Source organism: Tachysurus fulvidraco, chromosome 18 (assembly GCF_022655615.1).
Source record: "Tachysurus fulvidraco isolate hzauxx_2018 chromosome 18, HZAU_PFXX_2.0, whole genome shotgun sequence".
NCBI classification, from domain to species: domain Eukaryota; kingdom Metazoa; phylum Chordata; class Actinopteri; order Siluriformes; family Bagridae; genus Tachysurus; species Tachysurus fulvidraco.
The window spans coordinates 4,001,726-4,013,144 of NC_062535.1; the positions used below are offsets into that span (position 1 = coordinate 4,001,726).

General features: G+C 35.7%; 1 protein-coding gene across 1 annotated transcript; it reads right to left on the bottom strand.

Annotated features, from left to right (window-relative positions):
• Positions 1-257: 257 nt before the first annotated feature.
• Positions 258-6,552, bottom strand: LOC113649064 (interferon-induced GTP-binding protein Mx1-like). The gene is made up of 12 exons (XM_047803672.1): positions 6,283-6,552; positions 4,586-4,723; positions 4,243-4,394; positions 3,968-4,091; positions 3,632-3,830; positions 3,372-3,450; positions 3,039-3,161; positions 2,047-2,188; positions 1,603-1,761; positions 1,306-1,382; positions 893-1,144; positions 258-491 (listed from the first exon to the last, which is right to left on the bottom strand). The coding sequence occupies exons 1-12, from the start codon at positions 6,470-6,472 to the stop codon at positions 258-260; spliced, it is 1,869 nt and encodes a 622-aa protein (XP_047659628.1). The 5' UTR covers positions 6,473-6,552.
• Between the last annotated feature and the right edge of the window lie 4,867 nt (positions 6,553-11,419).

Here is an 11,419-nt window from a genome sequence, read left to right on the forward strand (position 1 = left end):
TAATAATAATAAAATTCTCCCAGCATCTATAAGGAGTAGAAAACAGTACAATGCCTTAAAATAAAATCCAAAATTATTTTGTGACAAACTCAACACAGTACAGAAAGAAATTGTTTTAACAGAAAATTAGTAACAACCTTATGAGCTAATCTCATATTTTTATATCATTTTCATAGTTAAATAAATAACTGACAGTAATGTCATTCCTAAAACCTGCAAATCATAATTTACTAAAACAGACTCTATAATTTTATTTATTATTGACTCTGAAAGGTGGTCAGGAAACTGAGAGCATCTGTCAGCTGTTTCTGGCGGCTTTTCAGGTTGTTACGTTTGGTGATAATGTCATGATCTTCTTTCAGTAGCTCATCAATGTTGACTTCGCCCTGTATAAGCTGTATCATTTCTCTCTCCAGTTGTACTGCTGACTCCTGAACCATCATGTACCTGATCACCAGCGGAACCTGGTCAGCCAGACGCTTAGTCGAAATCTAGACACATGTTTATTTAAGGAAAATTACATTTCTTTCACATCAAATGTTATCAAATAGGCAGCAAGAAATGTCAGGACTGTCAATGACAGTTACTTCCAAGACCAGGAATAGCTGAAATCATGTAAAGACTGAATTAAGGCAGAGTTAAGATTAACTCCACAGGAAAGCCAATGTTTAAAACCAAAAACCATTACATACGTTTTGAGATTGTAGACGTGGATTGGCCTAAAAAGCGCGCAAGATGTTACAGGAATATTCAGGCCATGCAGGTTTTTGCAGACTTTTACATGCACAGGTTGCATAAATTTCTGTCCAGTTGTGCCCTCAAACATGCATCATGCATTATCAAACAGATAAACCACTTCATCTGCCACATACAGTATAGAACAACCACTTACCATGTAGTAGGACCTCAGGTGCCGCATCAGTTCCTCAACAGAGGCTTCACTGTCTGTGTGATCAGTCAAATTATGAGAATCAGGGCAAGGCACACCAAACTTTTCTCTCTCTGCTTCTCCCTCCTGGATCTTGTACAGGGTATCTTTATATATGCTGTCTTGGGTACAAATCATCAGCTCCATCTTAAACTGAATCCTCAGCAATGATTCAGCCTCTGACTCCTTTACCTGCTTTATGTTCTCGATTGTGGTCTGGAAAAACAAAAAACCTTCACACCATGACATGCATAAAATTATATTTTTTATATAGCTTGATTAGTGTCTTAAGCATGTGTTTGTTATACTGTATATAGTCGTTTAGAGCAAATAAAGGCAGAGTTTGTCGGTATGTGAGTGTAAATACGATGATTTACCTTTGCCGTTTTTAAGAGATTGGGAAAAGCTGAAAAGCTTAATTGAGCCAGTTCGATAAACTCCTTCTCTATGAGACCTAAAGACAAATTTCTATCAACACAGTGTTTACATGGACACAAAAGGTAACGTGTTTAAGATAAATTTGAATCAGTAATTATAATGTAGTTGTAGTAGCAAACCATGGTGTTTCCACTTATCTTTTACCTTTTACATGCACAAAACCACCTTGTACAAAAAACATATAACCTGACAAAATGCTCCATGCACATGAATTTAAACTAGTTCCTGCCATGTACCTGAGATTTTATTCAGTTTCCTGATGGCAGGTTCCTCCAGTTTTTCGAGTTGGTCGTTCAAAATAGTCTCAAAGGTTTTGTAGTTGAAGAAGCTTGGAAGTTCTCTTCCTCTGTATTTCTTCTCGTACTCTTGCAGTTCCTTCTCAATGCTCTTATTAACTAGGAGTTTTTGCCCAGGTTAAAGGTAAATGACATTAACTTTGGTATGGTCAAAGACATGCTTACAATTTCTTTTACACATTTGCTTGCCATAAAATTTCAGAAAGTCTGAAAAATGTTTGTTTAAACTAATTAAAAATTATGTTGAAATAAATGGTTTTCAAATGGGTGAAATCATCAGCATCCTACGCTAATAAAATTAGTATATTTGATGACATTTCATGTGTATAAATGCATATCTGTGATGCTCTTGATGTGCAGCCACACGGATAAATGTAGACTCACAGTTCTGAACTGATTGGTCTAAATCTTTCTTCCAGTCATCAAAATGTTTCCTCAGACTTGACACGATGTTAACATGTGGCATATTCCTCAGCTTTTCTCCAACTGAAAAGTTGATGACGTCCTTAGTAAACGCTGTGATTTTCTAATAAACAAACAAAAATCGTTGTCAGATTTAAAAACACACAACAACAAGCTTTCTAGTATTATTATGGTTACATTAAAAAAAAATCAAAGAGATGTATTAAAATGGTAACATAGAATATTTGCTGAACATGCAAAAATTATAATTCATGTCTTGTCTTGTGTTTTAGTCAAAGATATCATTTTAAACTTTCCTTGTCTCTTTTATGATGCTAATTTGTGCTGTTTTTGTCTCTGTGCTATGATGAGGCTTAAATCCTGAAAGTCTTTTCTTTGATCACACAATCCTCGCCAGCTCTTTGGATTTAGATTTTGTAATCACACTGTTGGACTGTCTGCCTCTATTGTCATTATGATTATTGTCAGTATTAATATTAATCCTATTTTAACACTTGCACTTTCAAATGCTGACAAGGCAGAACCCAGTGCAGATCTGCCTCCAGAGGCCATCAAGGCAGCCTGTAACACTGAGATCTAAGGTCTGCTCCATGACGAGATTGTGTGGCCTCCACCATTGTGTTTGGTGATGAGTTGCTGCACTGCACTGGGGTTCACGTCGTGTCCTTTAAATCTCTGCTCCACAACGAGGCCGATATGGTACCTTCCAAAGACCTGTTCCACAGAGGTCCCTCCTTAGGATGATGGTCCTGGCGCATGCTAAGACAGATTCAAGCTGGAGCCAACAGCATGGTGTTCAAAGCCTTGCTCCAGTGATCTAACTCTGGTGATCATGTCCCTGACTCTTCCTCTATTCACTTTCTTAATTTTCTTTTTTTGGTTAACTTTATTTATTTAAATTATTAGTGTGTGTGCCTGATTTTGGTTTAATTTAGGTTTTGTGTACAACTCACATCAGTCAGGAAGTTATATCTTATGTTTGGATCAGTAGGAAGTCCTGAAAGATTGTAATCTAGTTCAGCCTGAGTTTCATCCAACTTCTTCTGGATTTGCTTCTCCCAATGTGGCAGAGAATGCTAGACACACGCACTCACTCACACACACACACACACACACACACACACACACACACACACACACACACACACACACACACACACATAGAGCCACATTTGACATGGATTTTACTTGCATAGACATTTTACCGGCAGCAAGGATTTTACTACCAGCAAGGACATTTTGTACCATACAATTTGCAGACTTCTGGAAAATTTATTGTTTTTTACCTTAATGTGAACAACAAGTTGGAGCATGAGTTTCTCAGCCAGGTTGGGAATGGTGGCTTTACCTACATCATACAGGGTGCTGTGAAAAATATGGATTACATTTTCCATACATTTCAATAAGCTTCGTAATATTTCTGAGCTTTATGACCCTTTGTACAAGCTAATATTGTGTACCTTTAAACTCCTAAAATGATAAACTCCATGGTAATTTCTAAATATTCTACTTAAAGACATATCTACCCAGAGATAAAAATGTACACCTGAATTGAGGGTGATTTTCAAAGAAGATCTTCTCTGTCTCAATAGCTTTATTCAGGATGACACGGTTCTGGATCTCATGCTGTCCTCTGCACTTGATAATCGTGTAGCCTTTAGTGAGGTAAATGATCTCATTATTGATGATGGACACCACTGCATCTTCTGTGCCTTTATCCACCAGGTCAGGCTTTGTTAGAATCCCTGTTATAATCACACACAAAAAGTCATGGAAGACATCTACCTAGCTAGACAATAAAAAGAAGCATCAAAAGTTTGCATTGTAATGTATTAAAATTATACAGGGATGAAAAGACAATACTGACCAAGGGTTCTCTCACCATTTGGATCAACATCCTTAGCCATTTTAAGTGCTTCTGAAGTACCAATGTCCACATTACTCTGCACAACCACCAAGATGATGGTACCTTGCTTTTCTATGAACTTTTGCATCAGCCTCTTACTCTGAAAGAATTTCAGGAATGTGTTGATATTACATTTCATAATAGTTTATTCTAAAATTTTATTAGGATTTACAAAGTTATTATAACATCATATTTAATCAGCATACATATAACACATATGATTCATTAAATAATGTCTAACAATAATTTACCTGTTCACAGATGTCCTCTGGTTGACCCTTCCTTGGCATACGAACAATTCCAGGCAGATCAATGAGCGTGAGGTCAGGAACATCAGCTGATATCACTTCCAGGCTGATGAGCTCATCACTGATGCCCACAGGCCCAGCTATTTTTTCCTGAGCTTAAATCGTAATGAAACAATAATTGAGACATTAAACAACAAAGTATAAACACTCATAAAACTAAACAAATCTAGCTAGCTAACATTAGACAAAACCCATAACCAGATTATATAGCTAATGCTTAAAAATAAGTCCAAACAAAGCTGGCTATTTAAACAACATGATTGTGATTGTGATATTGAGTCACTACCTTCTTTAATAATGTTCTCCACATATGCAGGATTATTAATGTTTTCCTCATAATTCAGATACCGGATCTTTCCATTCCAGCAGTTTTTGTTTCTGTTCTTTGTCATCTTGAGCTCAAGTGGACATCGTGTCACCATGCCTGCAGGAAAAGAGGTTAGCCTGTCCACTTAATCCTAATTTCTTTACATGCACACACACCAGGGCTCTACAGCAAGATGGTTTTGCAACAAATCCAAGTGATTGGCTAAACTGGTTCCTTTGGTGCATGTGGTCTGATGTACCTTTAGTTCCACATTCACACCCTGATTCACAGATATCTAGGTTGTTAATTCCCACATACCTGCAGTTTCCTATCACAGTTTGAAGTACAAATTTACAGAGATCAGCCTATCTACTACAGCACATGTGACACTTAAACACTAGGCATACAGTATATGCTTGCAGTATATGTTTTGTATTATTTTCAATTACATAAAGAAATTAAATAAACTACACACCAACTTTTTTGTCCATCTTAAATTCTCTGTCATTCGGGTCTGACACACACATTGATATCGCTGCATTCACTTCCTACAATCACTTTGAAATGTCATACATACTTCACCTAATATTAAATGACAATAAAATATATAATAAATTCAAATTTTGTTACCAAATGACAGTTTTCATGCTTTTCACAATGTATATAACTTATTTATTTATTTATTTATTTATTTATTTATTTATTTATTTATTTATTTATTTATTAAACAAAATTTGTATTTTGTATTTTAACTAAAGTCATTAAAATTTGGCTCAATTATAACATTTTAATTTTAAAAACAACAAATCTAAGACTAAAAGTGGAATGTAACTGCTTTTACTTATTATTGTCTTGAGGGAAAGTTATATTAATGTTATATTAATGTTAACTTTTTTAAAAAAAGATTTTTAAAGTTACATGATTAATTTGACCCCATGGCAGGGGCGGTTCTAGGATTTCACCTTAAGGGGGTTTAGCCCTCAGTGAGAATTTAAAACAAGAAGAGTTTTATATTATATATTATATGACTACACAATAAGCCAAAAGTTATGATATTATTTAAAATGGCAAAAGTGGACACCAAAATTTCATGCATGATGTAATGATGCCAGTCTCGAATAAAATCAGTTCATGTATGTGTGGATTTCAGTTTGTCCAATGAATGCAGTCATTAATAAAAAAAAAATATTCACAAGACAAAGACCAAATCAATAAATGTTATTTTTATTTAGTATTGAATTTAGGATTGGTTGCATTAAAATTTTGTTTGTGCTACAACTCTGGTAATAAGAATAGTGAAATTTCACTGCTTTTGGTTGCCGTATTTACGGTTTTCCGCCGATTAACGTTATAGATAAATGCCTCCAGCTCTGACTACGCGTGCACGCTGCGCGTACTTGTGCTTCTCCGTTCTATTAAAACAGACAGCTGAAGGCGCACTTTTGAAATTCTACAACACACGCGTGTAAAAGTTAAGTAAAAAAATCGCTCTTGGATCAAACTAATAAATTATTTTCTTTCCCATCGACGACATGTCCTGCATTTTAACGTAATTTTTATTGTTTATTTATGAAAGTAAAAATTATACTTTTAGTTTTAGGGCTGAGATCACAGACAGGGGGTCTGAAGCCACCTTAAAAAGGGCCTAGAACCGCCCCTGCCCCATGATGTCTCACCAGTCCCGCGGGGCAGCGCGACTCCGGACAGCGCCTCCAGCACCGAGCTCTTCCCCGAGCTCTGGTCTCCGATCACGACGATGGCGGGCAGCTCGAGGTCTTTCTCCACACCGAGCGCGCGCAGAGAGTCTATCAGGTCGATGCACGGACGCACCTTTAATTCATACGGTTCATTCAGGATCGCGCTCATCTCTGATTGCGGATAAACTCAGCAAATAAATAAATAATTAATAGACGAGTAATCAACAAGTAATCTTATTTTGTTTGTAGTGTGTGCTTTTACGCAGCGCTGTTTCCTATCTGTGGAACCTGGTACTTGTAGAAAAGTGATGCTCCAGGATGCTTTACCTGTCATGCAAACTGTCTTCGAATCATTTTTTTCCACGATTCTTTTACATGAATCGACTCTCAAGCAATCGGGTGAAAGGCGAAACATATATATGGTTTTGTCTATACAGACGATACAATATTGGTTTCTGTAGGTGTTTTCAGTATAATTAGTCAACCCAATAAACACTTATCATTCAAACAACGTTCGGTTCTACCTGGATTTGCTAAATTGATTCAATGAATCAAATCCTAGAGATGAACCCAAAGTAAACTACCTTATTTTACTTTTAACGCTTCCACAGAGAGAAAGAGGTCGAAGTAATATTTAGTCTAGACTGACGTTTTGACTAGGCAAATAAAAGGTAAAACTCAGCAGAAGAATCGACTCAGCGACTCGAATCCTGGAGCTAATTATTAGTGCTTGAGAGTGAAAAGAACAAACTTTAAATATACGAATGATTAATATTACTTTGTAGGTTTGCCAGTAAAACAAGTCAATAGGACTACCAGATAAAAAATATAAATGTATTTGCCCTTCTAACACGAGATTGGTGTCGCTCATGAGACACTACTTAAGTCCTGTTCTATCGGGGTTACAGCAATGTACTTGTCCTTATCTGGTCATATCTTCATGTAACTTCGAACTATTATAGACATTTACATTCCTTGTTTTCCTGGTTAAGCATGAGAGGATGTAATAATGTTTCAGTTTCTACCACCATATATTTTTTATACCATATATTCCTCAAAGTTGAATGTGTGATCTGGCGTTTAATGTGTACGGTATTTAAAAAGCCAGCTGTTAACAGTACCCGTTCCGGCCAGCAGGTGGGACTATTGTCAGTCGGCATTTTTCCAGTAACTGATGTTATCATATAACTGAGTAAGTTCAAACTTAGAAGGTGAATCTAGGAAGGATCACCAAAAGGAAGAGTATAATGAGAAATAAAAAAAAAAACAACGAAAACAAGACGAATATTTAAAAAAAAGCAAAAAAAAAACAAAAGGGAAGGCAAGCTAGAGAGGCAATAATTATATTATTGGGAATCATAGTTGTGTTTGTTTGTTTGTTCAAATGCAATTCATGCAGCATACAGTAAGTACTGTGATATCTGTTAATCGTTCATAAAATAAAAATAATTCTTGGGTCAATGAAGGTCCTTAAGTATTATAGTCATTTTGTTTAAATAAAGTGGTATATAGCCGCTATTAATCACTAGATGGCGGAATTGGCCTTTTGTTATTTTCCCAAAGGTTGAAAAAAGGTTTCAGTATTATTTTTAATAATAATTACTAATAATAGTTCATATTCACGCTGATTCAGAGGAAGTATGACATATCTGCAGTTATGCAAGGTTATAAAATCACCCTAAAATACACTAAAAAGAGCTCATGTCCTTTACAAAGATAGCATTATGCCCAAGATGTGATTAGAGGAATTAACCTATACAAAAGAAGTCTTTTACTTTTTGCATCCTACAAAAAATGTCTATACACCTTAAGAAGTAGCCATCCTTCTAAGAACAGTGACAATATACTTGAAATAATTATCAAAATGCAACAGAAATCTGGCCATTTCCCCTAAAATTGATTGATACCTTTAATGTGAACTGATTCCCTAAACAAGGATCAGTAGGCCATCATGATTGAAAATTCCTGTACTGTGAGCATGCATACTAAGAAATTATCATTTCTTTATAGAAAAATGGCACTTCTGCCCAAACACTGGCCTCACAACCGCAGAAGTAATTATCTGATCTTCAAAAGTAAAAAGAAATTGACTCTACAACCTAAACATGGGGCAATATTCAATAAAAAATTCAAATCCATAAACATACACCAAGTGACAATATGCCCTAAAAAGTTATCATACAATCCTGCCTTGATGCCCGATGACGCCTGAGATAGGCACAGGCTCCCCGTGACCCGAGGTAGTTCGGATAAAGCGGTAGAAAATGAATGAATGAATGAATGAAGTTATCATACACTCTACAATGTGTCTATATGCTCATACTCTATATAAGTTGCTATATGCTAGTCACCATACACCCTATAAAATGAGCACACACCCTTCTAAGTGACCATTTTTTTAGAAAGATAACAATATACCCTAAAAAAGTGACCATGTCTTGTAAAAATAGCTCGCACTATTTAGTACCCTAAATAGTACCCTTTCCTTAAACAGGAAAAGACAAGTTTTGTGGCAGTTTCTTAACATTAGACATAACTGTAAACAAAATGTATGATACTCTTTAAAAAAGTTAGCAAATTGACATGAGAATTAAAGGAATGAGATACTTCAATATGTAATGTTATAGGAAAACAGTTTTCTTATATTTTCTTATAACAGCAATTACTATTCTTATAATAAAATTGAACTCTGGCCATGTTATAATACTCAACCCCATGTAAACATGCCAGAGAACATCATCTCCATAAATAATCAGTACAATTCACAGTGTCATCATTTCCATTCAGTGTTCGTGCGATTGTCTATTTTTGCGCATGGGAATGACCTTTTACCCTCCCAGTATAACAGTCTACAGAGTATCATGTATTATCCCGACCCTTTCCTGTCTAAATCAATCACAAACACACACACACACACACACACACACACACACACACACACACACACACACACACACACACACACACACACACACACACACACACACTCACACACACACACATACACAAAGACTCACACACACAAAAACTCACACACACTCACACACACTCACACACACACACACACACACACACACACACACACACACACACACACACACACACACACACACACACACACACACACACACCTTTCCCCTCATTGAGTTCGGCTTCCTTCCGACGATTTCAACAAATTAGGCTCGGCTTGGAGAAAAGTCTGAGGAACAAAAGTACGTGTCAGTAAACATCTCGGCACATTATTGTTTTTTTTACACGCCATTTCAACCACTTAAGTACAAATTTACAGATTTTTATTTACTTTCTTGCTACTGACACAACATTTTGTAAGGCATAGTCTGTGTAGTACTTCTACAGGAAATTAATCAACATCAGGATGCAAGATACTGTTATATTCTTAAGAACAGCACAAACCACTGTGAGTTATTCCTCTTATACCACAAGCATTTCCTAGTAATTAAAATTATTCCATTAAAGAACAATATATCAAACATTTGATCCATTGATAGTTACAGCTTTTCTGGCTGTTACATGACAGTACACTGGAGACTCCTTAATTAATACATCTTCTTACACAAGTTAAATCACCATAGAAATGATTACATACAAATGTTGTATGAATGCTGTTAATAATAGAAACAATAACGTATTACATCGAGCACATTCTAACCTAAACAGTTGCTGTTTTGGAAATTAATCAATGCTTTCTGACCAATCAGTATCAAGGACTTGTTTCTGAAATAACTTTTTAGTTTGATTTAATATTAAAGTTTAAAATTAAGCATTTTAATGCTATTTTAACTCTTTTGTAGATGTTTTAGCATTCTTGGTCTTTTTGCTTTATTGCTTTTTCTAGTGTGTTAACACATCTTGTCAGAGCGGCTGTGTGTTGGGGGAAATTTAACACCAAAAACAGACTGCATTTGAAAAATGATTAGGCCATGCGCATGTATTTAGTAGATGTACTAAACCGAAGTAACTCAGTTTTAGACCACCATAGTGACACATAATGTGTGTGTGTGTGTGTGTGTGTGTGTGTGTGTGTGTGTGTGTGTGTGTGTGTGTGTGTGTGTGTGTGTGTGTGTGTGTGTCTGGTCCTCCTCATGTGTCATTTTTATCTCTGGACTAGGCAGCCTAATCAGGCCTAAGTCTAATGTAAACCAGAAAACTTTTCTGTATGGTCTGCTTATTTTTGCAGTCCAGAGCCTTTGAAATATATTTAAACAAAATGATTTTTTAAGTCGGAAAGAGCCGTCCTAATTTGTTAGAAACGGACAGTATGAGTCTGGGAGAAACCACAATATCATGTTCAAATGTGTTTACAGTAGTGGTGTGATAACAAAAAAAATACCAAACTTAACATCATTCAACTTCTAGTCTCTAGTTTCCTCTAAGATAATTTTAAACTAAAGTAAACCGTCAGAAGGAAAATGTTCCCAAATGAACATAATTCAATCACTGAAAACTTTTGTCTAATTATTTACACATGTTCAGTGATTAATCATCTATTACTATTATTCTTATTCTGTCTATAATATTTCGAGAATGTTTATTTTGTCTGTTTCTTTCTATTATGGTGTTCCGTCTGTTTGTATATCTTTTTTTTTAAATTATTTTCAGGATTTTTTATTCTTTTTTCTTATATTGTCTCAAGTTATCTTTTTTGTTTATGTCTTGTCCTGAATTTTGGCTGAATGAGTTCTTTTGTCTGGGTGTTTTGTCTGGGTGTATCATTTGATTTTCCTTTCTGTTATTCTAACCCACATACAATATTTGCCTCTTTGTATTTTGTTACTTTACATTTTTAAGATTTTCTCTGCATTGTTTGTCTGTATTTTTTATGCATGTATTGTTTTTGCTTGTGTTATCTTTCCATGTCTTGTTTTGTTTGTAGTTTCATTCATTCATTCATTTTCTACCGCTTATCTGAACTTCTCAGGTCACAGGGAGCCTGTGCCTATCTCAGGCCTCATGGGGCATCAAGGCAGGATACACCCTGGACAGAGTGCCAACCTGTCTCAGGGCACACACACACACACACACTCTCATTCACTCACGCAATCACACACTACGGACAATTTTCCAGAGATGCCAATTAACCTACCATGCATGTCTT